General features: G+C 54.2%; 1 protein-coding gene, 2 long non-coding RNA genes and 3 other non-coding genes across 9 annotated transcripts; 3 read left to right on the forward strand and 3 right to left on the reverse strand.

The window, feature by feature from the left end:
- Nucleotides 1-165: 165 nt before the first annotated feature.
- On the reverse strand, nucleotides 166-3,403 carry LOC121831328 (uncharacterized). Its single transcript, XR_013041701.1, has 3 exons — nucleotides 3,281-3,403; nucleotides 2,538-2,609; nucleotides 166-292 (listed from the first exon to the last, which is right to left on the reverse strand). It is a non-coding gene; the product is annotated as an uncharacterized LOC121831328 (long non-coding RNA).
- Nucleotides 1,371-16,408, forward strand: Per1 (period circadian regulator 1). 4 transcript variants are annotated; one of them, XM_006973469.4, is made up of 23 exons: nucleotides 1,371-1,678; nucleotides 6,749-7,153; nucleotides 7,261-7,359; nucleotides 7,460-7,614; nucleotides 7,711-7,832; nucleotides 7,924-8,125; nucleotides 8,276-8,327; nucleotides 8,462-8,604; nucleotides 8,993-9,071; nucleotides 9,143-9,249; nucleotides 9,413-9,566; nucleotides 9,660-9,768; nucleotides 9,860-9,991; nucleotides 10,140-10,245; nucleotides 10,348-10,522; nucleotides 10,610-10,740; nucleotides 10,973-11,152; nucleotides 11,733-11,975; nucleotides 12,818-13,428; nucleotides 13,855-14,041; nucleotides 14,314-14,503; nucleotides 14,784-14,934; nucleotides 15,501-16,408. In XM_006973469.4, the coding sequence occupies exons 2-23, from the start codon at nucleotides 6,879-6,881 to the stop codon at nucleotides 15,798-15,800; spliced, it is 3,903 nt and encodes a 1,300-aa protein (XP_006973531.1). In that variant the 5' UTR covers nucleotides 1,371-1,678; nucleotides 6,749-6,878; the 3' UTR covers nucleotides 15,801-16,408. The 4 variants fall into 4 exon arrangements, with proteins under 4 accessions (XP_006973531.1, XP_076398775.1, XP_006973532.1 ...); XM_006973470.4 differs by lacking the exon at nucleotides 1,371-1,678 and adding an exon at nucleotides 5,090-5,254; XM_042282258.2 differs by lacking the exon at nucleotides 1,371-1,678 and adding an exon at nucleotides 5,939-6,109.
- LOC143266891 (uncharacterized) lies at nucleotides 8,960-16,888 on the reverse strand. The gene is made up of 3 exons (XR_013041700.1): nucleotides 16,581-16,888; nucleotides 13,491-13,647; nucleotides 8,960-12,323 (listed from the first exon to the last, which is right to left on the reverse strand). It is a non-coding gene; the product is annotated as an uncharacterized LOC143266891 (long non-coding RNA).
- A 28-nt stretch (nucleotides 16,889-16,916) lies between these two features.
- Nucleotides 16,917-16,990, forward strand: Trnat-agu (transfer RNA threonine (anticodon AGU)). The gene has a single exon. It is a non-coding gene; the product is annotated as a tRNA-Thr (tRNA).
- Nucleotides 16,991-17,383: 393 nt separating this feature from the next.
- Nucleotides 17,384-17,465, forward strand: Trnas-cga (transfer RNA serine (anticodon CGA)). The gene has a single exon. It is a non-coding gene; the product is annotated as a tRNA-Ser (tRNA).
- Nucleotides 17,466-26,246: 8,781 nt separating this feature from the next.
- Trnag-gcc (transfer RNA glycine (anticodon GCC)) lies at nucleotides 26,247-26,317 on the reverse strand. Its single transcript has one exon. It is a non-coding gene; the product is annotated as a tRNA-Gly (tRNA).
- Nucleotides 26,318-27,171: the final 854 nt, after the last annotated feature.

A 27,171-nucleotide genomic window follows, 5' to 3' on the forward strand; every position in this document is an offset into this window, starting at 1 on the left:
ATCAGCTTGATGAGACAAAGCCCACGGGCATAAAGCTGGCTGTAGATGGCATTCTGCCCTTGCACTCGGTTGTGGGGTTGCCACTTCCGCCCCCCTCTTGAACTCTCAAAGCGCTGTACGTAAACCTGTCACCATGCATACACTTCAGGAGCATCACCGAGATGTAGCCGTGGAGGGAAGAGGCAGTGTGTCCGGTCGCCCTCTGTATTCAGAGTATGAGGGTCTAGACACGGCCAGTGTGTGTAGCACTTGCTGGGCGGTGGCGATCCTTGCCTCTCCAGGGCAGCTGAACCTAGAGAGAGAAAAGTGAGTGGCCAAGAACCACTAGAGGGCCAGGTGTGGTGCAGGCTTTTAATCAAGCATGCAGGAGGCAGAGGCAGACTGATTTCTGCGTTTGAGGCCAGCCTGGTCTACATAGTGAGACCCTTGTCTAAAAAAATAAAATATATATTTTTTGAGACAAGGGTCTCACTATGTAGCTCTGACTGTCCTAGAATTCATTATGTAGACCAGGCTGGCCTCAAAGTCACAGAGATCCAAGTGCCTCTCTGCCTCCCTGGTGCTAAGATTAAAGGCGTGTGCCATCACACCTAGCCAAGAAATAAGGACTACTAGAGGTACTTTTAAAAATAGAATTTTCAGGCCCTTACATTGGAGATTATTTCAGAGGCTTTATGGTGCCCAGGTGTCTTGTATTTAGCCATACTCTGTTCTAACTTCTATCTTTATGGAGAGTTTAAATATGTCAGGCTTTTTACATTTAATCCTTGAAATTGCTTCTAGGTTTAAGGTTTCCATAGGCCCTAAGACACCGATATACCTTCACGGTGTCGGAGCTCTTTAATCAACATGTTAACATGGGAATTCTGACAGATTATGTAACCCTGGCTCTCAGTCTCTGTGAGGTTATGGGTAGTGAGCCGGCCTTCTTGGAGTCTGCAGGAAGTGTCTGGCACAGAAAACAGGAGGAGACAGTCATTTTCACTATCGTCGCCATGCGATCTAAAGACCTCTTTAACACTCAGACTTAAGCTTTGGGGATAATCAGAGACACAAAACTCGGGCGCCAGGAGCCTCTTGTCATGGCAGGGTCTCTGCTAAGTATCCCCACTACGCCATAGCCTGTCACATCTACGCCTGCGTACAAGTCGCTTGGTACGCCTGCGCAGACTCCACAGTCTTGGGTAAGTGTCGTCAAGGAAAATCCCCAGCTTCTCGGTAAACAAGTTGCCGCGTGAGCCGGCCTGCACGTGTTCCCTACAGCTCCGCGACCTCAGCCTATGAGAAAGTTTTTAGGGCAGGGCTGGCATTTGCGTCACCGATTTAGGCAGGGCGGGGTTGTTGCCACAGCCAATAAAAGCTTTGGGAGTGGGCGAGGGGTGTGGCTTCCGGTTAGATGTCCAATCAACGCGCTGGGGCGCCCCCTCCCTCACGTGGCTCTATCACTACCGGTTGTCACGTTGTCCAATGGGAAAATGACTGCTCTCTGAAGTGCCAATGGCGGCTTTGCAGGGGCTTGTCGGCTGCACGTTGAGCGGGGCATGGGTTAGCGCCTCTAAGCCAATAAGCTTGGGAGGCGTGACAGAATGGGCAGTGGGAGGGCCTGGAGGAGCCTGTGGAGTAGCTGCCCAACGTCCCCAGTAGTGAAGAAATTTGGATTCTGCGTGCGCTTGCAACCGTGAGTAGCCCCCTACTCCCGGGCGATCGAAATGTGTTTTTCCGGGGAGGTGTGCCCGGCCAAAAGGGGTGTCAATGGCGTGGTGTGGGATCATGCAAATGTGTGAGAACTGCAGTAGGAGTGCTTGATGGTTGTGGACGGCAGACTCAGCTCTAGGGGAGCATGGATCGGAGTTACCAGCTTCAGATCGCTCACCTCTCTAGGGTCCCTGGACCCTGTTGCCTAGCGCGGAGTGCTCAGAAGCCCTCAGCCACCCGAGGGAGCTGAAGCCTGAGAGCTGGTTAAGGTTTGGGTAGGCTCCCAAGGCACTTGGAAGAGGCAGAGAGTCTGAGCCTAGAGAAAGGCCCTGGGAGGGCAGGTAGGAACGTGACATGGTGATCTGAGAAAGGTTAGTGTGCTGATTTGTGTGACCCGGAGGCTGTCCCATCACGACTATGGATTACTTTTTCACGTGAAAAGGATAGCATTGTGGTCTCAGGGACATGCTTGTAAAGAGAAATGGGCTAGCAATTTGTTGGATTCTGAAAGGGAGGATAGGGTAGAGGGTTGCGGGAGGGGAGGAGCCGCCAAAAGGCTGCTCTGATGTCTAGACAGTCAGGCCTGGGTGGAGGTGGGAGAGGGAGGAAGAAGGTTCCTAGGAAAGCATTGTGGCTGGAGACTTCTCTGATGATCTCAAGAGTTTTTGATCATAGAAAAAATGAACCATGGTGATGTGTGGAGTAAAAACGATGCCTTGAGATCAGGCTGAATCTTGAGATGCAGCTTGTGTTCTAGGCACCAAACTTAGAACCAGGGGAGTATTTGAGAGGTCCTGTTTTGATGGTGCTGGAATGCAGAGTAGAGGTTTGGTAACACTTACAGGGTCCCTGAGCATGAGAAGCCAGAACCAGCCATCCTCAGAGTCCAAATCTTGGGCTTCATTATTAGGAAGCTGAGAACATGTTTATGAAGCAGACAATTAGGCAAGTTTAGTAACTACTTAAGTCTTAGGTGTCCCTCATGAAATGAGGGTGATATCTATCATCGGTTTTGGGGGCTTAAGCAAGAATAGTATATGTGAAATACTTAGCACATGTCATTTAAAACACAAACTATAAGGTAACAAAATGTAGTGATGGAGTTAGGGGTTTCTGTGAATGTTGTGGCTCGGAACAACCTTCATCTTCTGTTTTTCTGCAAGTTTTGATGACTCCTCTTTTCCCTCTTCCTGATTTTTCTGGCCTGCAGGCACCAGCCCAAATTCCATCATTCCTCCCCTGTATTCCTCTCCCAAGATCTGGGCTCCAGACTGGGCCGACTTGTTCTGTCCCAGTTTCTCCCCGACCCCCCCCCCCCATCTATTCTGTGCTGTAATAGTAACTAGAAATTCCGCCTCTGAAGGGGGCCTCTGGGAAGGAGCAAAGCTGCGCCTTCCCTCTCCGAGCCTGGGCCTCCAGTTTACCCGCGGTGGCTCTTTGGTACCGGGCCAGCGGCTGTGTGCAGTTTGGTTACAGGGAAAAGCCAATGCCAGGAGCTGTGACAACCAGCTCGGGGCCCACAAACCCAAGTCCCGAAAGGAGAGCCAGCCATGGGGGCAGGGAAGGGGGACCCCTTCCTTCTAACCGTCTCTCCAGGAATCCTTGGCTTTTGTACAGGACGGCTGTCGGTGGGTTGGGGGAGGCGCCAAGTCTGAGTGCATGTCCTGGGCCACCAGCCAAGAGAACACGATGTTCCCTAGTGCGCTGGCCGCCGCCCTCTGGGGCTGGCTGCCTCCCAAACCGCTGCCTCTCCAGCCTCCCTGCCCCACATTCCCCAGCTGCCTCGCCCCGCCTCCTTCCTCCGCTTTGACGTCACCACTGTCTCCCGCCCCCTCTTCTCCATTGACGGCAGCAGAGCCCGGTTACTGTGGGGACCGTGAGGCCTGACAGCCTGGGCCTTGGGATCGGGTGGGGGCTGTGGGAGTGCTGAAGTCACCCTTTGTCTGTGTAAATGGCAGGTGCGGAGGTGGGCGAGCAAAGGCTGTTTGGGTCAGAGGAATCACACCTGAGTCCTCGAGAGCTGTGGAGGGAGAAAGGGGTCTGGAAAACACAAAGAGTGAACAGGGTCACACACAGTACCAGGGGGGCGGGCAGGAAAGCAGGATCGTTTTCAGGAAGAGGAAGCCGGGGATTCAGGCGCCCATGTCTTTTGTTTTCCGTTTTCCTGCTTCTGTTTTTCTGGGTTACTTTATAACGCTTCTGTGTCCCAGCTTTTCTACAGCTCCCTGCCCCTCCGCCCCCTCCAGGGCAAACACTATTGTTAAGGAAAGCTTTAGCCACGTGACAGCGAGGGGCGTGCACTTAGCCTGATTATGTCAGCACCTGCTCGGTGGCCTCCTCACCTGCCACCTACGTTTCCAGGGAACCCCGAGAAGAACTACTCAGCACAGGTCTGGATAGAGGGGTTACAGCTCTCCTGAACCCAGACTGGCACGTCATCCCCCCCCAAATCAAGCCCCTGTTCTCTTTTTATGAATCAGTGCTCCACTTTTCCTCTTTAAATTGTAATTTGTTGCGTCCTCTCCTCCCGGGGCTCCCTCTCCCTTACCTATCCTTGACAGACACAAAACCATCACGTTTCACCGTCAGTCTGCTGTGGGTCCAGTCCTGACAGACTGACTTCATGGCTGCTGAGAGGACAGTAAATGAGACGCTGCTGCTGCTCCAACTTTACCTTTCTTTTTCTAAGCAGCAGGGGTATAAAACCCTCGCCACCCCACGTTTTCCTGCCTAGGGCCTCACCTGCCCTCTCTGCTGCCCCCTTTGCAGTCCTGGTTTCCCGGCCCCCACTTTGGGGGCAGCCCTAAATGTGGGTGGCTGCATCCTCTGCAGAGAGGCAGAGCTAGTCACCAAGTAGGCTGCCTGGAGACCTTTTCCCTGATTGGCCATCGAAGCACCTGCTTTTGTTTCCTTTCATAGCGCCATTGGCTCTCGCCGCCCTTTCCAGTATCCGTGTCCCCCCACCCCCCACTCACCCCTTCATGACACGTGGACCCTCGGTTGCCCTTCTCCTGGGATCTGAAGTGTCAGAGGAAAGGACTAGTTTCTTTACGACAAGGTTGAGGAGAAGCCAGGGAATATCAGTCTAGGCTTTTCTCTCTCCCACTTCCCATGGCTAGCTCCCCGACAGGTGTCTTGTTCTGCTAGGCTGCTCAGTTCAGGAAGGAGGGTTCTCTTGAGCACCCACCGTGGCTCAGACGTTTTCCCTGAGAAGGGGTGCCCCCCCCCCCCCGCTTCCCTTCTCTTTCATCATTCACTGTGCGAGGCACCCGGAGCCCATTGGTTGCCTGAGCGGTGTCAGAGGCCCTTCAGCCCAGCACCAGCACCCAAGTCCACGTGCAAGGATGTGTGTGACACAGCCCTGACCTCAGTGGGAGCCAGTAGCCAATCAGGTGCCAGGGAGAGATCCTTCGCCAGCTGGGGGCGGGGCCCGCGGCTCTGCGGGCAGGAGGCCAATGAGGGGCAGGGCCTGGCATTATGCAACCCGCCTCCCAGCCTCTCGGAGCTTCTCGGTTGCGGGCTGAAACGGCAGGCGGCTGGAGGGCGCTCGAACGGCCAGGTAGGGATCTCTGCTGCAATCCGAGGGCTAGTCTTTCTCCCGGAGCTTGGTCACCACTACTTCCAGTGTGACGGGTCACTTTGAGCTCTGGTGCTTGGACAGCAAAACAGTAATCCGCCTTTTTTTTTTTTCACTGTCCACCCCTTCCCCGCCCCTGGGGCCCTAGGTGTTCAATTCAACCCTTCACGGGCTGTCTGCATTTCTTATTCGCTCACCTTGCCTCCTGCCCCTGCTTCTCCGGCGCAGCCATCCTGAGCCCGACAACAGACCTTTAGCGAACATGGCCTCTGCCCCTTCCTTGTCACTTCGGGGGTCCTCGGGTTTACCCCGGCACAAAGACCCCTTCAGGTTTTTGCAGTCTCTCTCTGCCTTCCTCTCTCCAATTCCTGGCCCCTTGCCGGTCGTGATGTCAGCCGCTTCATGCTGGAACATCCTGTTCCCAGCGCTAGTTCTTGCTGTTGGCCGCAGCCTTCCCTTTTCTCCGGGTGCTCGGAAAATACTTGGGATGGGGGTGTGGTTAGACAAGGAGCAGAGGAAGAACTGTGTGTTGGTGGTTGTGTGTCCCCGACCGAAGGCATTGATGCGGTGGTAGGGTTAACTAGGAAAGGAGGGGACTGGGAAAGATGCCTGGGTCCTTCTCTGTGGCAAGTGGTAATCGCAGTCCTGATGTTTGGGAGCCGGCAGGGGTCCGAGAAAGAAAAGCAGTGTCTTGATCAGAAGGATGGAGCTAGGATGGGGGCGTTTCCACAGAGAGCAGAGGCCGTGTACTTCTCCCTGGGGAGGCTAGGACCTGTTTCTGGAGTCCCTATAGTTCATCTCTTCACATGGCTCCCTGGGCCCTGGGAATTTGTTAAGGTGGGTGACCCCCGGGCCTTGCTGGCCATTATAGGGGTGGTCTGGCCAGTGTGGGAGTGGGTCCGTTTTCCACTTACACAGCAATAGGGGTTGGGGGAGGGGTCGTTCCTGCCCTCCTGTGGTCCCTCCAGCAACCGCTGAGCTCAGCGGCTGACGTCGGTTTCCCTGGCGACCGTAGCTGTGGCGGAAGCGCGTGGTGGGGCCAGGCACATCGACGCGCATGTGCAGCGGGGGTGGCACCGCCCCCGGATAAAATTAGCCCGGAAGCCTAAATATAGGAGGCGATCCGCTCACCCCCTGCTCCGAGAGGCCTCAGAGTCCCAGACCAAGTCGGGACCTCATGAGAATGTGGGGATAGAAAACCTGCAAGCGTTATCCCACAGCCATAGTTGTAGTTAATTGTTCAGGCTGTGCCCACTCCACTCTGGCAGGGGGCGTAAGAGAAAGCCCAAGAGAGCTGCCTTCCTACCCGTGGTATCCTTAGGGGGAACGGAAGCAACTTAGTTTTCTATTGCAAGCCCCAGGCCTGAATCCCATCAGCGAGGGACTGGCAGAGGAAGGACTGAATGTGGCCAGTAGATGCTGTGGGGTTAACGGCTCAGCCTTGCTAAAACCTTCCTTCTTGGTTTCTTTTTCTAGGTGCTGTGATTAAATTAGCCAGCCCTCAGGGACAGGGCTCCCTCCCTTATCCAGGCCTCAGAAGCCCCGTTGTGCACCCGTGGTGGCCTCTTCACCTTCTCTGTTCTGTTCTCCACTGCATGGCCCAGACATGAGTGGCCCCCTAGAAGGGGCTGATGGGGGAGGAGACCCCAGGCCCGGAGAACCTTTTTGTCCTGGAGGAGTCCCATCCCCTGGGGCCCCACAGCACCGGCCTTGTCCGGGCCGCAGCCTGGCTGATGATACCGATGCCAACAGCAACGGTTCAAGCGGCAATGAATCCAACGGCCACGAGTCCAGGGGTGCATCCCAGCGGAGTTCCCACAGCTCCTCCTCTGGCAATGGCAAGGACTCAGCCCTGCTGGAGACCACCGAGAGCAGCAAGAGGTGTGTGTGTGCGCATGTAGGTGTGCGCGTGCCTGCGCAGAGTCTGGAGAGCTAGGTGATAGCATGGCACTGTTGACCCTCACCTGGGCCTCTTGCTTCTTTTCTAGTACAAACTCTCAGAGCCCATCCCCACCCAGCAGTTCCATTGCCTATAGTCTCCTGAGTGCAAGCTCGGAGCAGGACAACCCATCTACCAGTGGCTGCAGGTACTGTGTGGCGCGAGGGCTGGGGGACCCGATGCCTGGGGACTGGGGCTGGACTCTGGGGCTAACGTCTTTACCCCTTCATTCCTTGTGGGCCTTGCAGCAGTGAACAGTCAGCTCGAGCCAGGACCCAGAAAGAACTCATGACTGCCCTGCGGGAGCTCAAACTTCGGCTGCCACCAGAACGTCGGGGCAAGGGCCGCTCTGGAACCCTGGCCACGCTGCAGTATGCCTTGGCCTGTGTCAAGCAGGTGCAGGGTGAGTGGTGCTTCCCGGCAGGGTGTGGCCAGGCCATGGACTGTTGGAGGTACCATTCTCCTTACTGAATATGGCTCGAATACCCTTGTCCTACAGCTAACCAGGAGTATTATCAGCAGTGGAGTCTGGAGGAAGGTGAGCCTTGTGCCATGGACATGTCTACTTACACCCTGGAGGAACTGGAGCATATCACATCCGAATACACTCTTCGAAACCAGGTCAGTTGCGGCCTGGGTCCTCTGTTCTAACGCACCCTCACCCCCATTCCTGCGGCTCCTAAATCTGCTCTTGATCTTGGTCTCATCCTAGGATACCTTCTCCGTGGCCGTGTCCTTCCTGACAGGCCGGATTGTTTATATTTCGGAGCAGGCGGGTGTCCTGCTGCGTTGCAAGCGGGATGTGTTTCGGGGTGCCCGCTTCTCAGAGCTACTAGCTCCCCAGGATGTGGGTGTCTTCTATGGCTCCACTACACCATCTCGACTGCCCACCTGGGGCACCGGGACCTCTGCAGGTAAAGCGCCCTCCCTTATGCTATGCAGAAGACTGGACCATCCTAGGAAACTGCTGCTCTGAGCAGCCTGGACCCAGGCTTTCCTTTCCTGGGCTCTTCTCAGCCCGGGAGGGGATGGTGCTGTGCTGACTGTCTTCTCATCTGGTCTAGGTTCAGGCCTCAAGGACTTCACCCAGGAAAAGTCCGTCTTCTGCCGAATCAGGTAGGTAGGGGGAGTAGGAGCAGGCCTCTCTCTCCTCCTCATCCCTGCTGTCTCTGTTATATGGGCTGTGACTTTGACAAGGGGGTGGGCAGCTTTCCGCTGGAAACCTCTAATGTTCATTTTTCCCTTGCCAGAGGAGGTCCTGACCGGGATCCAGGGCCTCGGTACCAGCCATTCCGCCTAACCCCATATGTGACCAAGATTCGGGTCTCAGATGGGGCCCCTGCACAGCCATGCTGCCTACTCATTGCAGAGCGCATCCACTCTGGTTATGAAGGTGGATAGGCTAGGGCCCTGGCCTGGGGGATAATGGGAGGAAGCTTTTCCCTCTAGGGTGGGGTGAAGGTCAAGATGAGAGTCTGGGAGGCATGGGCTGGGTCCTTAGGATTTAGGACATATTATAAGGAAGAGGGGTCTTTTATAAGGCCCTGCTTGGAGGCAGAGTAGGATGAGACAGATCCCTGAGGTGCGACAGGAGAAAGAGAATATGTCAGTGATTCTCAGTGTCATCTCTGGTGTGAGTCACCAGATGACTCAGACTCTTCGTGGGCCATAAAGCCAGGTCTGAGCCGGGAGGAGGCATGCCGGGCAGCCAGACCCTAGGCAGAGAGGAGGGCTGAGGAGCTAGACCATTGTGGATGAAACCTACGTGTTTTATGCTGCAGCTCCCCGGATCCCTCCTGACAAGAGGATCTTCACTACACGGCACACACCCAGCTGCCTCTTCCAGGATGTAGATGAAAGGTAAGGTACAGACTGGGAGGAAGGTGGGTAACCAGGGCCAAGCCATGATCTGACACCTCCTCTCATTGCAGGGCGGCGCCCCTGCTGGGTTACCTGCCCCAGGATCTCCTGGGGGCTCCAGTACTCCTCTTCCTGCATCCTGAGGACCGACCTCTCATGCTGGCCATTCATAAGAAGAGTAAGTCCTCATCTTGCTCGCCTTGCTTGTCCCCAGGGTTTTTTAGCTGCCTTTGTGGTGGTGACTCTCAATGCCTTGGTCTCTTGGATATCTCTGTGTGTCTCCCTCTCCACTTTATCAGCTCGCACACCCGCTCACACCTTTTTCTTTGCGGCGCCCACAGTTCTGCAGCTGGCAGGCCAGCCCTTCGACCACTCTCCTATTCGCTTCTGTGCTCGGAACGGGGAGTATGTCACCATGGACACCAGCTGGGCCGGCTTTGTACACCCCTGGAGTCGCAAGGTGGCTTTCGTGTTGGGCCGCCATAAAGTCCGCACGTAAGTGTGCCCTGTCTCTGCGCTGGCATTGTGGACGGGGCACTCTGATAGGGCTGGGGAAGGACTGTAGTCACCCTTACCATCATCCTGCAGGGCACCCCTGAATGAGGACGTCTTCACTCCTCCAGCCCCCAGCCCGGCTCCGTCCCTGGACTCGGACATACAGGAGCTCTCAGAGCAGATCCACCGACTGCTGCTGCAGGTGAGGGTTGAGGAAGGTCGGGGACGAAGTGGTCCGTCGGTCGGGAAGCGGGATGTAGACCTCTGACTGACCCCCTCCCTCCCCCCTGCAGCCCGTGCACAGCTCCAGCCCCACGGGGCTCTGTGGAGTCGGCCCTCTGATGTCCCCCGGTCCTCTGCATAGCCCTGGCTCCTCCAGTGACAGCAATGGGGGCGATGCCGAGGGGCCTGGGCCTCCTGCTCCAGTGAGTAACCTCCTCCGTCACCTCTCTCGGTCTCTGTGGGGAATCACTGCCAGTCCCCCGTGCTACCCTGCCTAGGCCCCAGACCTTCTGATACTTGGGTCCTGGCGCTGGCCACCCCCATGCTGCCCAGTGCTCTGCTCTCCCCCAGGTGACTTTCCAGCAGATCTGTAAGGACGTCCACCTGGTCAAACACCAGGGGCAGCAGCTCTTCATCGAGTCCCGGGCCAAGCCGCCACCTCGGCCCCGCATCCTTGGTGAGCTGGTGACATCACAGAGCAGGGATGAGGAGGAGGAGGGCCTGAGGTTCCCCTTACCCTCGCTCCTAACCCATTTACCCTTTCCGTTCCTTGTCCCAGCCACAGGGACATTCAAGGCCAAAGTCGTTCCCTGCCAGTCCCCAAACCCTGAGCTGGAGGTGGTCCCTGCTTCCGACCCAGCCCCGCTAGCACTGGCCACTGAGGAGCCAGAGAGGAAAGAAGCCTCCGGCTGTTCTTCCTACCAACAGATCAACTGCCTGGACAGCATCCTCAGGTAGGGCCTGCCCAGCCCCTTCTCCCCTGCGCCCGCCTTGCCTGCCCCAGGCCCGGCCCCTAAACCCTTTGCTTCATCCATCCCCAGGTATTTGGAGAGCTGCAACATTCCCAGCACGACGAAGCGCAAATGTGCCTCCTCCTCCTCCTGCACCGCTTCCTCAGCCTCTGATGACGACAAGCAGCGGGCAGGCCCAGTTCCTGTCGGGCCCAAGAAAGGTAAAGACACAGCGCATGCCTGGTTCCCATTGCCCATCCCGTCCTGGTAGTCCCCGGCCTATACAATACACTTCTGCCTGGGGGGCTCCTACCTGCTGTTCCCGGCCCTCCTTTCCTGCCTCCTGATCTCCAGGTCCCTCCCTCTAGCCAATCCTTCCCCACGCCTCCCTGGGATCCCCTCTCCTGACCTTCCAAGGGGTAGGGTGGTAACCAGTGCCATCTCTCCGCACAGATCCGACGTCAGCAGTGCTGTCGGGGGAGGGGGCCACTCCTCGGAAGGAGCCAGTGGTGGGAGGCACCCTGAGCCCGCTCGCCCTGGCCAATAAGGCAGAGAGCGTGGTGTCCGTCACCAGTCAGTGTAGCTTCAGCTCCACCATCGTCCATGTGGGAGACAAGAAGCCCCCGGAGTCGGGTATGGGCGTGGAGTGAGGGGGGTAGTGACTGGGCCCCACTGGGTCCCCCAGACAGAGCTCTTTCCTGCCTACCTTTCTCCCCCTCCCCCTAGCGGAGAGAAGGAGGCCACCTTCTTAGCTTGGGGCCCTACTGCTCCTGACTGTCCACCCTCCTAACCTCTGCTGCTTGTCCCCCCCGCCACCCCTCCCTGTGTTCCTACTGTCAGTTCAACCGGAAAAGTGGGGTGCAAGGGGAGGGGGTCCCACACTGAGATGCTGACCACAGAGGGTCTAAAGGATTATAAAGACTCTTCAGGGTCTTTGGGCAGATCTTAAACGTGCGAAAAGCAAGAGGTGGGCTTCCTTTAGGAGATGTCACCTCAGGGATTCCTGGCAGGGTCTTGGCCGTGGGTGGAGACTGAGTATCCTCTTTTCTCCTGACACAGCTTTGCATGGGAAGAGGAGTCCATGTCTAGCTCTTGGCAGGGAGGTGGTCTTGAGTACCTGGGGTCCCAGGCCTTGGGCGGGGAGGTTGTAGGTGTGGTTGTGTTGACCTCTGAGGTGTTTCTCATCACCTTTTTCCCATCTCACCTTCCCCAGACATCATCATGATGGAGGACCTGCCTGGCCTAGCCCCTGGCCCAACCCCTAGTCCGGCCCCCAGCCCCACAGTAGCCCCTGACCCAGCCCCAGATGCTTATCGCCCAGTGGGGCTGACCAAGGCTGTGCTGTCCCTGCACACACAAAAGGAAGAGCAAGCCTTCCTCAGCCGCTTCCGAGACCTTGGCAGGCTGCGTGGACTTGACAACTCTTCTGGGGCCCCCTCAGCCCCTGGCGAGCGAGGTAGCCACCCGGGGCTTCCTTGAGCTGCCTTTTACACAGCCAGCCCAGGGCCAGATGCTGGGGGTGGTTATGTGGTGGCGAGGGAGATGTTCCTGCTCTGGGACCCAGCCTGAGGCTGTCCTCACCGCCAGAACCCTGTTTAGTTAGACCCGAGATAGCTTCTCCAGGGTTCCAGGCTGCAGCAGGCTGAGGGGCTGGCACTCAGACAAGCAGGTGGAAGTGCTCAGTTCCAGGTAAGCTGCTCTAGTCCTAGCTTGGGAACAAGGGCAAAGATGGCCCCCGCGTGGGACACAGCATCACTGGCGGCGATCCGCAGACTCCGGGCCAGTCTTGGATGGGGTTGGACTCCTAGGGCAGATGGAAAGTAGCCCCTCTAGGCACCTGCAGGAGACCTTTGCAGACAGCTGCAGGACCTAGGACTGAGGCCTGGCCTCTTCTGCCCACCACATCATCCCATTGCGAGTTAGGCAGAGCACAGCTTCAACTGGCTGGACCAGGACCCAGGCTGGCACAGCCTGAGGGATTTGGGCAGATGGACTGAAGTCACCTGCCTCTTCACCCATGGACCCACTCAGCCTCCTCTTTCTGCCAGCGTGCCTCTGTTTTGCGCACCCCAGCTTGGCCTCATGTAACCTTGCCCTTCCCTGGCTCCTTTCACAATAAACCCCTGTCCCTGGCTCCTGTGATTCTTCCCTGGAACTTCCCCTACTTTCTCTCTTCTGTTATTTTTTTTTGCGTGCAAGCTGAGCAGCCTCTTGGTCCTTTGCCCTGCTGTCCTCTTCTCCGTGTGTTAGGGCAGTGGAGGTGGCAGGCTCCTTGCTAACCCTGCTCTTTCCCCACAGGCTGCCACCATGGCCCCATGCCCCCTGGTCGCCGACACCACTGCAGATCCAAAGCAAAACGTTCTCGCCACCACCAGACCCCCCAGCCTGAACCCCCCTGCTATGTCTCCCATCCGTCACCTGTGCCCTCCTCTGGACCCTGGCCACCCCCGCCAGCCACTACCCCCTTCCCAGCAGTGGTCCAGCCCTACCCACTCCCAGTGTTCTCCCCTCGAGGAGGCCCCCAGCCTCTCCCCCCTGCCCCCACATCTGTGGCCCCTGCTACTTTCCCTTCTCCCCTGGTGACCCCAATGGTGGCCTTGGTGCTCCCTAACTATCTCTTCCCTACCCCACCTAGCTATCCGTATGGGGTATCCCAGGCCCCTGCTGAGGGGCCACCCACCCCTGCTTCCCACTCACCTTCCCCATCCCTGCCCCCACTGGCCCCCAGCCCCCCACACCGCCCAGACTCCCCACTGTTCAACTCAAGATGCAGTTCCCCACTCCAGCTCAATCTGCTGCAGCTTGAGGAATCCCCCCGCACTGAGGGGGGTGCTGCTGCGGGGGGCCCTGGAAGCAGTGCTGGGCCCCAGCCTCCCAGTGAGGAGGCTGCTGAGCCAGAGGCCAGACTGGTGAGCAACAACTCCCTCTCCCCACCCCACCCCCAGTGCCCCAGCCCTTGCCCCTCTCCTGCCTGGATGATGCTGCCTGGGCCAGTTCTCAGCTTCCCGGAGCTGGTACGGGTCGGAGGGGTCCAAGCGGAATTTCTCAATGACGCAGACGTCCTCTGGGCAGGGACAGTTCTGCCTGACGGGTGTCAGGACATCCCAGTGTCCATTTTGAGAGTGTGTCTGCCACATAGAGAGGGCCCAGTATTATGTTCCCCGCTCATAAACTGTCCCCTCCGCTTGGCCCTGTGCCGTGGAGCAAGGAGCAAAGAGCCGTCGGGTTGGGTGTGCCTCCTTTGGTTCCCCTCAACAGGAGAAGCGGTTGAAGAGGAGCCACCGTGGTGGTTCCTCACCGCCTTCCTGTCCCCCTCCACTCCCCGCCTCCTCTAGGTGGAGGTAACGGAGTCCTCCAATCAGGATGCTCTTTCAGGCTCCAGCGACCTGCTGGAGCTATTGCTACAGGAAGACTCGCGCTCTGGCACAGGCTCCGCAGCCTCGGGCTCCCTGGGCTCTGGCTTGGGCTCTGGGTCTGGTTCAGGATCCCAGGAGGGAGGCAGCACCTCGGCCAGCATTACTCGTGAGTGCTCACCCCCCAGTGCTTCGTGAGTGCTCACCCCCCAGTGCTCGTGAGTGCTCACCCCCCAGTGCTCGTGAGTGCTCACCCCCCAGTGCTCGTGAGTGCTCACCCCCCAGTGCTCGTGAGTGCTCACCCACCCCCCAGTGCTCCCCAGAGTAGGCCAGGGAAGGCCAGTGGGCTGGACATTGGCCTTAGAGGGTGGCCTGGTAAAGCCTCTCAGGGTAGATGCGTCAGCCAGCCTGGCTCCATTGGCCTTCTCCGCTCCTCCACAGGTAGCAGCCAAAGCAGCCACACGAGCAAGTACTTTGGTAGCATCGACTCTTCAGAGGCTGAGGCTGGCGCGGCTCAGGCCAGGACTGAGCCTGGGGACCAGGTCATTAAGTATGTGCTCCAGGATCCCATCTGGCTGCTCATGGCCAATGCTGACCAGCATGTCATGATGACTTACCAGGTACCCTCCAGGTGAGTTTCAGAGGCCTCATCTTTCAGAGCAGTACAGAGACTAGCCTGCCTGCACTGCCCAGATAATGTGGGGTGGATCTGCCTGGGAGGTGCCCGTCGTGGCATAAGCCCCTTGGGGTCCTACCAGTAGTTCTCAAGTTGAGAGTAGTTTCCTGGTGTTGAAATCTTACTTGCCTCGAGGAAGGCACGGAAGACAATGGGTTAAGGAATTGTGGTTGAAGATGAATGCCAGCCCCATGGGTCTTGGCCCTGGATCCTAGCCTTCACCGTCCTCACACAGGGACACAGCCTCTGTGCTGAAGCAAGACCGGGAGAGGCTCCGGGCCATGCAGAAGCAGCAGCCACGGTTCTCAGAGGACCAGCGTCGGGAACTGGGTGCCGTGCACTCCTGGGTCCGGAAGGGCCAGCTGCCTCGGGCCCTTGACGTGATGGTGAGAAAAGCCTGGGGAGCCAGGAAGAGACTCGGGTGGAAGATTCTGAGCTCAAGTATTCAAGGGGTAGAGGAGTAAAGTCTGATCTCAGTGTCTTTGGATCATTAATCCTGAAGGATGCTAATCCCATAAACTTGCTGCTGGGTGATGTAATGTTAAACCACATTACCTCACGAGTTTTTACAGAACTTCTCTGGCCCATCATACCACCCCATAGTAGTGGGGTCTCAGTAGAGCACCTCCTTAAAATTTTTTAAGGATTTATGTATATGAGTGGTTTTGTCTGCATATGTGTCTATACACCACATGTGTGCCTGGTGTCCCTGGAGGTCAGAAGAGGGTGATGTAGAACTGGAGTTAAGGATGGGTACTGGTATCTGAAGCTGAGCTGTCCAGCCCCCTCAGTAGAGGATTTTCCAACCTTGTTAGACTATAGCCACATGTGTGGACTGGTTTCTTGGGAGATATTTTGGTACTCATAGTTAGGTTAGTTAAGGTTGGGATGCTGGGCTTGTAGATTCCCAGTGAGGATCCTGCCTAACTCATATCCTGCTTTCCCCTCCAAGGCTTGTGTGGACTGTGGTAGCAGCATTCAAGATCCTGGCCATTCTGATGACCCACTCTTCTCAGAACTGGACGGATTGGGGCTGGAGCCTATGGAAGAGGGTGGAGGCGAGGGGGGTGGTGGTGGGGGTGGGGGTGGTGGTGCTGGTGGTGGTGGTGGTGAGTGTGACGGTGGTGAGGAGGCCCAGACCCAAATTGGGGCTAAGGGCCCAAGCTCTCAGGACTCTGCCATGGAGGAAGAAGAACAAGGTGGGAACTCATCCAGTCCAGCTTTACCTGCAGAAGAGAATGGCACCAGCTAGACTCCATTGGGGGCTACTTGAAGCAGTCTATGAGAGGCTCCCTTTTCGACCGTGTTAGGGTTCTTAGAACTCAAGATATGGCTGGACCAACCGATAGGAAACTGCCCCAGCTTCTCCCAGCATAGGGGGCAGGACCCCCACTACCAGCCCAGGACCCAGGCAGGAGCTGCCGCTAAGCCTCTTAGCAGAGAGTGGAAGTTTGAGCCCGATTTGGAGGAGTGTCCGTTCCCAGCCTGCTGAGGAGACAGACAGACCTTTCCTCATCCAGTTAAGATGGCTGACGAGCTGCTGAAGCGGGCTCTCCAAATCTCAGCTGAGCCTGAGTCCCAGTCGGAGGCTTGGGGCTGCACTTATTTATTGGGGGAGACAGCTCACTCTCCTACCTCATCCCAAGATGGGAGGGGGGAGCCTGGGGTCCATGTAGGACCCAGGGGTTTTGAACCCCTAGCTGCTCCAGGGTGGGGGAGGTTGGTGGACCATGGAGTCCCTGGTGCTGCCCCTCAGGTGGGACCCAGGTGTTCGCAGCTCTACCCTCTACCAATGGCATTTGTGTTTTTGATATTGTGTCTGTTATTTTTTTAATACAAAACGAAAAACCAAAAACCCAAGACTTTGTGAAATGAAGTTGGGGGTTGGGGCGAGGGGAGGTGTGGCCCTGCCACCAGCAAGATTGTAGGGGGGCTGATGAGGCTCTTCTTGTTCCCTCCACATTCCTGGCAGCAAAGGACTTGGCTAAGTCTGGCAATCTTCACCTAACAGAACTACACTCTCTACCAGTACCTTAGCTTGGCCGTCCGTCCGGAGAAGCAGAGAGGCAACATGTGGTTAGGGTCTTAGCGAGCCCCGGTCATCGGTACCGCGGCAGAAGCAAGTGGGAAGCGTAGTTCAGCTGAATTCTCCAGCTTCACGTCAACACCCCATCAGAACTAGCTCTTCAGCTGGTCACTTTAGTTCCCCAAGACACCAGTCCTTTAGCTCAGACTTGAAAGGGGACGGGAACCTGGGTGGGCTGAATCATCCGAGGTCCAGTCCAGATCGTCGGTCAAATTACAGATCCCACGCTTCCTCTCCCGTCGGTAACAGCTGATCTACTTTGAAGGAACCAGTATACTCGTTGGCGCCGTGGCTTAGCTGGTTAAAGCGCCTGTCTAGTAAACAGGAGATCCTGGGTTCAAATCCCGGCGGTGCCTGGTTTGCACAGGAAGTGGTATATTATTGCCAAATTATTGACATCTGTCCCGAAAAAATCTCTTCCTCTTACCTAGTTACTTCTTAGGCCAACTTTCTTCCTAAGCACTTGTGTTTGGAGACACGGAAGCCGCTAATCCTCGAGACTCGGCTCCTCAACGCTTATTAGGACGGGAATAGGGTGGGAACTGGTTTTATTGGGTTTTTCCCTGTGGCTCCGCGAGAAGAGAGTCCTGGGCAGACGTTGCTGCTAAGAGAAGGCTTGCACCTGGCAGTCCAGCCGCAGCGCATGCGCACAGCTGCTTTGAAAATAAATAAATAATAAACGGCGAAATCCGCTGGGGCCGAGTGCCTTGATAGGCAGCTATAGCTCCGCAGGCCCGAGGCCGCACGCGGCTGTGATGGCCGAGTGGTTAAGGCGTTGGACTCGAAATCCAATGGGGTCTCCCCGCGCAGGTTCGAATCCTGCTCACAGCGTCAGTAATTTTGGTGTTAGGTATTGCTGCCTCGGTTAGCGGAGAGTAGGTCGTTTTCCAGTTCTTTCTTCCTTTGAAGAAGCTCCCACTGGGATTTAGCCACCCGGGATCAGCTCGCTCGCGCCCCTGCGCGAAGCAAAGACCACCATGGACTCAATTTTAATTGCAAACTCCATCAAACCACGGAGTCCCACCTCCACTCCAAATCTACTCAGCCTTTTCCTCCACTTTCCGACTGTATCACCAGAAACCACGAATTACCCATTCACCTTGCCTTCAACTCTATTTTTATATTCTTGAGACTGTAATTTGATTACATTTCTCACTTCCTCTTCCTTCAAAATCTCTCATCTTCTCCTCCCTGCTCTCCTTCAGATTCATGACCTTATTTTCTAATTGTTATTGCATGCATCTAAGTGTATGTATATACATATATATTCTCAAATATAACCTGTTCCGTTTGTACAGTGCTCCCTGTATGTGTTTTCAGGGCTGACGGTCGGCACTGGACAACCAGTTGGTGCGCTCTTTCCCGGGGCGCCCCCCCCCCCCAGCTTTCCTTAGTTGTCTGTAGTTCTTTGCGCAGGGCTGAGATTCCGCTTCCTGTTTTGCTGGGAAGATAGTTTCCCATGGCCATCCACAACTGCATGCCCTTACCACCACCCTCTCCGTTCCCTGGTTACTGCAGGAGAGTGCTCACTCTGAGCTGTGGCCAACCTCCACATCTAGATTTTTTCCATCCCTCTCACCCACGGTGCTGTTTTCCATGCCCTCAAAATTTCCCTTTCTTATTGCTCCCATCAGCTTTCAGACGAGGTGATTTCATTCCGAACAGCAAAAACAGCTGCTGTGTGTCCTTGAAAAGTCTTGTGTTGGCGACTTAATGCTCAGATGGGTAATTTGATGGGAGGTAGGGCCTCGCGGACATTATTCTAACTGAAGGATGTCATAGGAGTAGAGAGCCCCCACAATGATCACAGCTTTCTAAGAAGCGACTCCAACAAGCTTGCTTATTCTGTCCCACCATATGATCCCCTCCACCAAATTCTGATGCAACAAGAAAACTCTCACTAGATATGCGGACACCACGCTCTCGGGCTTCTTAGCTTCCAGACTGCGGAGCTCAACAGGCCTCTATTCTTTCCTGGTTACTCAGACTATAGCGCTGTTGTGAGCCAACTGGAGAAAAGGCCAAAAAAACAGCACGACACTGTCTGGACTCCGTGCTCTTAGTTACCATGCCATCCCATGCTCCTCTGTGCGGCAATAAGTGATCTCACTGTCTCCGCCTTCTTACAGTCCTTTGAGCCCCTCCAACCGCGCACATACCCTTCTTACCCTCGTAGCTGCCTTTGCTAAGGTTGCAAATAACCATCACACTGCTTAATGAACAGTAGTCTGATGCCTGCCTTTAGAGAGAGCCAGCCTCTTGGCTAGCCTTCCCACCTCTAACAGCCTTCTGATGGCCCTTCTGCCTCATTCAGACTTGCCTTCTGGATCTTTAGTGTTAGAGGCGTCACAAGGCTCCATCTTCCAACCAACTCTCTTCTCTGCCTGTGCTTTTTGCTGAGGCATCTCTAGTCTAGTACTTTTAAAAGCCAGATAATATGTCGTGTTGCCTCACGTTTTCATCTCCAGATCAGGGACTGTTCCCCAAATGCTTATGTACAACTGGCCTCTTCCCCCACCTCCACTTGGCTATAGAGCAGGGGTACACTTTCCCCCCTCAAAGCTGCTTCGTCTGTAGTCTTCTCATTTTGGTCGATGAAAATTCTGTTTCTCTAGATTATTACACTTAAAACCCTTAGGATCACCCTTGGGTCTTTTTCCCCCCTAACATTCCACATTGATCAGCCTGCAATTTCTTTTTCTAATGTGCAAGGCTCAGCTAAGTGCCATTGACTATTCCATCCTAATCCAGGCTTGTCTCTCACCTGTCACCTGGATTATTGCAGTGTCTCCTAAATTACCCCCTTGGGTCCAGTCTCTTGGGACGCTGGGATTAAACCCAGGACTTCTTGCATGCTGGGGAGGCACTCTAACTAAGGTGTGCCCCTTTCCACTAACTGCCCTTCCTGTGACTACAGTTCTCTTCCAGTCTTCTCTTTTCCTGGGAGGTGGGGGTTGGGGAAGGGAGGGTTGAAACAAGGTTGCTCAGGATAGCCTCAAATTCACTATGTTTACTATGTAGCCCAGGCTGGGCTTGAAAGTCACAGTGGTCCTTCTAACTCGGCCTCCAAAGTGTTGGGATTACAGGCATGAGCTACTATCCCTTCCCATCATCTCCCCTCCCCAGCAAAGGTGATCTTCTAGTCTAAGTCTATAAACCAAAGGGGAAGGCCTGGAGGGTGGCTCACACCAGTAATGTTCCATTCTCAGGAGGTGGAGGCAGGGGGCTCTCCAGTTTGAGACAGGCTCGGGCTACATAGTGAGAGTCTTTCAAAATGCAACAAAATACTAACCAGCTAACCAACACCATGCAGGCTATAGCTCAGTAGAGTAGCACTTTGTGTGAAAATGGACCCAGGGTCCGATGCCCAGATCCCGAATAAATAAATAAATAAATAAATAAATAAATCATGAATCAGATTCCATCATTCTTCCATCCTTCCAGAGTCTTTCAGTGGGTAGTGTCAATATAAACTCATGGTTTTACTGTATGTAGAAACAGAAATCAATTATCACATAGACAATTTTCTAGCTCTTTCTCCTATGGGGACTTTTCAGCTTTGTTCTTCGTGACGGAAAGAAGCAGTCAAGAGACACAGGCATCTTGAGCAAAGTTTATTCAGCAAAGTTATCACTCCAGACACTGTGGGGAGGGGCTGCCCTAAGGCAGAGAGCAGCCCCCTGGGTTCTGTGTTGTGGATTTTAAAGAAAACGTATGAATATTTATGAGGTGAGTGGCATATTCATTGAGAAGGTCACCCCTTTTCCCTTCAAATCATGATGAGCCAATTCTTCCATGAGCCTCACAAAAAGGTCAAATCCACAAGGCATAAGCTATTCTAAGGATGTCAGCCTTTTGATGATGCAGACCCTTCTTAACTGCATCTGTGGGGCGGGCGGAAGGCTCTGCTGCCTCGGTTTCTGATGTAGTAGGAACCTAACTACACTTTCAGGGATGTCTAACCAGAGGGGCATCTGACTATCAGCAGAGGCAGGTTATCAAGATGAAGCTGCAGTTTCCTCGGTGACTTCCGGTCTCACTCCTTACCTCCCAAGCATCCTTTCCCTTGGGTGAGCCTAGAAGCAAAGACATAAAACAAACAAACAAAAACCTACATCTCAGCAATAGATGGCATTTTCTGCTAACAGGAACCAAGGCTCTTCTTGAGTAAAAGGATTATTCGCAGCTGGGGTTGAGGAGCTTTCAGATAGCTTTGGAACACTTTGTTAGGCCAGAAAGGAAGAAAGCATTCAAAGAAAAGCCGGCCTAACAGTTAAGAAGAAGACAGAGCCGGGCTGTGGTGGTGCCTACCTTTAATCCCAGCACTTGGGAGGCAGAGGCAGGCGGATCTCTGTGAGTTCGAGGCCAACCTGGGCTACAGAGTGAGTTCCAGGAAAGGTGCAAAGCCACACAGAGAAACCCTGTCTTGAAAAACCAAAGAAGAAGGAGAAGAAGAAGAGGAAGAAAACAGAGCAAGTGAGGATGAAGTACATGTGAAGAAGTTTTCCATCCCCAGCACCTCATTAAACTGGGTGAAGGTGCATGTTTTTAAATCCCACTACTTGGGGGGGGGGTAGAGGCAAGAGGATCACAAGTTCAAAGTCATTAGAGCCTACATGAGACCTTGACTCAAATAAATAAATGAATAAAATTAATTATCACTAAATATTTTGTTTGTTCTTTTTGAGTCTTGGGTTTTGCTGTCCTGGAACTTACTATGTAGATTAGGCTGGCCTTGAAGTCACAGAAATCCATCTACCTCTGCTTCCTGAGTGCTGGAATTAAAGATGTGGGCCACTGTATCGGGTTGGCAGAGTCTTTCTATTGTAGCTCTGACTGTCCTGGAATTCCCTTTTAGACTAGGCTGGCCCAAAAGTCACAGAGATCTGCCTGCCTCTGCCTCCTGAGTGCTGGGATGAAGGTATGTGCCACCACAATCAACTCTGAATAAATGATTTTAATGGAGTATATAGTTCAATATTTCACTGGATAAAAATAAGAGTCCAAAGTTTCTAGCCAACATAAATAGATGGGACTACAGAACAAAGCCTTTTTTCTTCCTCTTTCCTTTTCTTTTGGAGGTAGAGTCTCACGTAGCCCAGGCTGGCCTCAAGTCCTTTATGTAGTTGGGGAAGACCTTGAATTTCTGATTCGCCTGCCTCTCAAATGCTAGGAGTACAGGCACCCCCCATCCTGCACCCCATTCTTCCAGGGTGAGACTTTGCAGAATTACAGTTCCTACCCTCTACGCCCTTGCTCTGTTTTTTTGTTTTGTTTTGTTTTGTTTTGTTTTGTTTTTTTCCTTCAGTGTACTTACTGCCTGCCAAATAATATTTGGGGTAACCCACACGAACTGTTTCCCCGACAAGAGCAGAAGCCAGTACGGGCAGAGCTCATTGCCTGTTTTGTTTGGAGCTGTTGGTGTCGGGGCTGGAGGAGAGCAGGAAGGATAAACGTGCTGAGGACTGGAGAAACGCAGGCAGGGCTCACCTTTTGCAGCCGTGGTCTTTCAAGTTTACGATCTTCTTTCCTGTTGAGACTCTTCCTTGAAACAACCAACAAAAAGGAAAAGAAAGAAATTTAAAAGTGCTCTTTTCGACTTTATCTGAGTCTGTGATTCCCCTGTTTAGTTGTGAATCACAGAACAAGAGACCAGGAAGATGGACCACGCGAGTTTGCTTCAGGAGCCCAGAACTCCTCTGTGTTCCTGCTTCTGCTTGGAAGCTGAGTTTTCCCGGCTTCCAACCCCCAAGCCCGAGGGAAACAGCCTTCTAGGAACTCCCCTATTCGGGACCCAGGGCATCTTAAGAAGTCCGCTTTCCCTTTGAAGAAAGAAAGGGGAAGGACAAGGGGCTGGAAACCCCGGCCTGGGGAGGTGTCCCACTGGGAGAGCGGAAGTTAGGCACAGCACCAGCTGTACCAATCTTTCTTCCTCTGCCTGCATCCCTAGAGGCCTGAGGTGGCCGTGCACTGCCCTCCCGTGAACTTTAGTGTGCCTCACCACAGGGAGGAAGCCGCGAGACGTAGATGCCTGTGCATGTACTGTTGGGACACAACCCGGGCATGCATGGACAAAGGCTTTCTCTGAAACTGAGGCATGAGATCTTCGTAGAGACCCCTGACTCACACCCTCAAACAAAGGTGCGCTAGGGACATCTTCACGGGCCACATCTTCATGGGCCACATCTGCACCAGAGCAAGGAGTTGGAGTCAAATTACTCAGTTCATTCAACTTGTCTCATAGAGGGTAACCTTAGGTTTTAAGGGCCTGAAAAAGAACATACTTTTTGTTTTGTTTTGTTTTGGAGACAGGGTTTCTCTTTGTAGCCCTGGCTGTCCTGGAACTCACACTCTAGACCAGGCTGGCCTCTAACTCTCAGAGATCCGCCTGACTCTGCCTCCAGAGTGCTGGGATTAAAGGCAAGTGCCACCACCCGGTGTATATAATTTTCGAAAGGAAAAAAAAATCAGGCATAATAAGTAATATTTAGAACAATGTAAGAACACAACAATTTACATATTTAAAAAGCTGACAAATAGAGGGTGAAACTGGGTTCAATCCTTAATATGAGGGGAAAAAATCTGACAAACTGTTAGTGAAGTAAAATATGGCAAGGAAAAGCAAGACCCTGTCTCAAAAATAGTTACAATGATGATTATAACCATAACTAATACTTAATAAGCAAAACATTGCCAAACACCAGAAAGGTACCCTGACGCCTGTCAAACCCTCACAATATTCTCCACAGACTGCCTTCCTAGTTGCGTATTTCTTTTTCTTTGTGTGTATGTGCAATTTACAGAATGCTATTGCCCTATGAACACCTTGCTGGAACCTCCCCCAGATTCTGTTAGGGGGCTCCTCAATTTCATTAGCATCATGGTGAATCAGCTTATGCACTTGAAGTTCTGGAACAGGCCCTCAGCCACCGAGAAAGCTTATTTTCTTAAACCCATAGGTCTATTTTTCTACTTTTCAAAATGAGCGTTTCACACGTTTCTCATCAAATGGCCTATAGCACTTCTGATGCCAATGGGAATAACAGTGATGGGGGGGGGATTGGAGATGGGTGGGTTGACGCCAGTGGGGGGTGGGGAATGAGCCGCAGTGGCAAGCAAGACCCCTTTCCCATTGAGAGAGTGTGGCATAGGTGCTCTGTGATTGCTACACTTCGTTAAAAGAACATTTTCTCAAGCTAGGATGTCACCTCAAAAGTGGTCTTGTTGCCAGAGCTGGCCTCGAATTCTCCATTGCACTTAGACTAATCCTCAAGATCTTCTAAGGCTTCCAAAATCCTGTGAGATGAGTTATGCCCGACTTATATCCTCGGCCCCTCAATTCTCTGTTCTAGGTTCTTTCTTTCTTTTTTTTCTAATTAATTTTTTAATAAATATTTTTATTTTATAATTAATTTAATTTTACATATCAGCCACTGATTCCTCTGTCCTCCCTCTACCCACCGCCCAGCCTTCCCCCCAATCCAAGCCCCATTCCCACCTCCTCCATGGCAAGGTCTCCCCTGGGGAGTCAGCCCAGCCTGGTAGATTCAGTTGAGGCAGGTCCAGTCCCCTCCTCCCTGCACCAAGGCTGAGCAAAGTGTCTCAGCATAGGCCCTAGGTTCCAAAAAGCCAGCTCATGCACCAAGGACAGGTCCTGGTCCCACTGCCTGGGCCTCCTAAACAGTTCAAGCTCATCAACTGTCTCACTTATCCAGAGGGCCTGGTCCAGTTAGTTCCATGGAGGCTCCTCAGCTGTTGGTTCACAGTTCATGTGTTTCCGCTAGTTTGGCTATTTGTCCCTGTGCTTTTTCCAATCATGGTCTCAGTATCTCTCGCTCATACAATCCCTCCTCTCTCTCACTGGTTGGACTCCTGGAGCTCCACCTGGGGCCTGGCCGTGGATCTCTGCATCCACTTCCATCAGATACTGGATGAGAGTTCTATCATGACAGTTAGGGTATTCGGCCATCCAATCACCAGAGTAGGTCAGCTCAGGCACTCTCTCGACCATTGCCAGTAGTCTATTGTGGAGGTATCTTTGTGGATTTCTGGGGACCTCTCTAGCACTCTGCTTCTTCCTGTTCCCTTGGGGTCTTCATTTATTGTGGTGTCTCTTTCCTTGTTCTCCCACTCTATTCCTGATCCAGCTGGGACCTCCCGCTCCCCTAAGCTCTCTTTCCCCCGACCCTTGCCTTCTATTACCCCCCTCACCCCCAGTTTGCTCATGTAGATCTCATTCTAAGTTCTTTCTTTAGCTCCCATCCAAAAAAAAAAAAAATCTCTTTTCAACAGGGCTTGGACTTTTATTCATTTTGCCTGGACGCATGGGTGACCGTGCTGAGATAGCATCACCACCGAGAGGTTGCCTCTGACCACTTTGACTAAGCACTCCATTGCCACGCCATTGCAATTATCCTTACAACCACGTGAAATTATCCTATTCTATTTTCTGCCTTCTTGGTCATTTCCTGTCCCCACACCGCCAATAATGCGCATTTCAGGAGAGCTCAGGGCCAGTGTAACCCCAGTGCCTAACAACAGTAGGCACTTGGCAAGCACACACAGATCTAGGACTGAGCGTGCAAATGCACCAGTTGGGCTCGTAGAGATGCCAAGATTGTTTACTTTTCTCCTGGGGCCATGGCCCCTGCTTGGCACTGAGAAGGGAGCGTTGTCACTGACACAAATCCGAGATGAGACCCACCAGGCTGAAAGGGACAGAGAGAGGAGAGAGAGGAAGGCTTAAACCGGAATTCAGACTGTGAGAACCTGAGAAGGCCGGGAGGAGGGGCGCGGAGGGCGGCGGAGCTCTCGGGAGGGGAGCGGAAAGCCGGCGCGGGGCGTCAGGGCCCCCGGGTCGCTCACAAGTGGCCCCGGCAGGTGGCCGTGCCGGGTCCCGCCCTCCCCGGGCGCGGCGCGTGCGGGATCAAAGCTGCGGGGCCAGGGGCGGGCCAGGGAGCCGCGGGGAACCGGGGGTGCGAGCGTGGGAGCGCAGGGTTCCCGGAGGCGACAGGGACCAGGAAAGAAGACAAGACAGCCGGGAGAGGCGCAGAGAGGGAGCAGCAGAGGGACGCGAGAGTCAGCAGAGACCACCCTCGACCAGGAGAACCCTAGCAGAAGTCGCCTAGAGACCTGGGGGGAAAGGAAATCAGAGAGCTGGAGTCGCTGAGAAGCACTCAGAGACCCGAAAGACCGGAAGGCTGTCATGCCCAGGTCCTTGGACCTGGGGAAAAGGCGCAGCAGAAAGCAGAAAGCCGCTTCAGAACAGAAAATGAGAGGGAGCGAGAGGAAGAGGGAAAGACTCGGGAGACCTGGCCTCCCCCGCGGAGAGGACCCCTGGGCAGGGATCCCAGCTCCGTGTCCTTTCTCACGGTTGCGCCTCGGGAGGTGCGGACGTGGGTGGGTGTGTCCAGGCAGCCAGAACCTCCCAGGCTGGGTGGGGTGGGGTCGGGGGGGACAGATCTGCGGAGTCAGGGACTAGTTCCGGAGCTCCCAAGGCGACCACAAAACCAAAACGCTACATTTTCACTGTTGTTTGAAAAGTTTAAGCTAAAATAGATGCTTGTCATCAACCTTATCTTCTTAGTTCGAGGGAAAGAAAAATGTAAGTCGTGCATTGGCCGGGAATCGAACCCGGGCCTCCCGCGTGGCAGGCGAGAATTCTACCACTGAACCACCAATGCAGGCGAGAAAAACTCTGCAAATGGATGTATCTGAACTTGTCAAAGGCGGAGCGAGCCTTGCTCAAGCTTCTAAGCGTAGAAAGGGTTTGTAAAGCATGGTTGAGGTGGGTGGAGCACCAGGCCATTCTTTCTCTCCCTTGGATCCGGCCACCGGGCCATAAAGTCATTCCATATGGCCAGGGGCGGCCCCACACCCGGGTGCCAACTGCCCCGGCCCTCGAGCCTCACGTGCAGGTGAGAAAAACTCTACCCCAATTCTGGTTCCCAAGGAGGGGGGCGGCGGGGCCTGCTGCGGCCACACATCTGTGCTCCCATTTGGCTGAAGCCGGGGAAGGTGGGATGTACGGGGAGGGGGCTAATCCCAAATGGGAGCCCCCTTCTCAAGTCTGGGCCCCTCCCGCTCTGCGTTTGGCAAGGGTGTGGAGGGCCTCTGGACGGAGGCTGCACTTTGACTCCGCAGCCACCCTCTGGCCCGGTTCGTAGTCCTGTCTTGACTCTGTCCTTCCCCCGTGTCTTCTTGTCTCGTTAAATTTCGGTTTTACCTTCTCAGGCACTTCGTCCTGAAGTCTCCAAGTGTTGGCACATCCTTCCGTAGAGGGCCATGCTCTTGGTTTGAGGTGGGTGAGGATCCCCCTTTGTAACCAATCCCTTCTTGTCCCTTTAGCAAATCTCACATTTTCCTGCTCCGTTACCGTCACCCATCGCCTCCAGAGGCAAGTAACCCCGGTGCGCTTGTGTGAGGTTTTCCCCGTCAGCCATACTCCTGAATTTAGTTTTAAAGCAAACGCTGGTAAATGGAAAGGTTTCTTCACTCCTACTTATACTTCAAGGACTCCATCCTTCCCCCCGACCCC

The sequence above is a fragment of the Peromyscus maniculatus genome, chromosome 8 (genome assembly GCF_049852395.1).
Source record: "Peromyscus maniculatus bairdii isolate BWxNUB_F1_BW_parent chromosome 8, HU_Pman_BW_mat_3.1, whole genome shotgun sequence".
NCBI classification, from domain to species: Eukaryota; Metazoa; Chordata; class Mammalia; order Rodentia; family Cricetidae; genus Peromyscus; species Peromyscus maniculatus.

What these genes read in the sequence shown, in the direction of transcription:
- Per1 (XM_006973469.4), top strand. Translation starts at nt 6,879, where the DNA reads ATGAGTGGCCCCCTAGAAGGGGCTGATGGGGGAGGAGACCCCAGGCCC. An exon ending in CTGTGTCAAGCAGGTGCAGG is followed by an intron (nt 7,615 to 7,710) that starts GTGAGTGGTGCT and finishes CTTGTCCTACAG; the next exon opens with CTAACCAGGAGTATTATCAG. An exon ending in CACCTCGGCCAGCATTACTC is followed by an intron (nt 14,042 to 14,313) that starts GTGAGTGCTCAC and finishes GCTCCTCCACAG; the next exon opens with GTAGCAGCCAAAGCAGCCAC.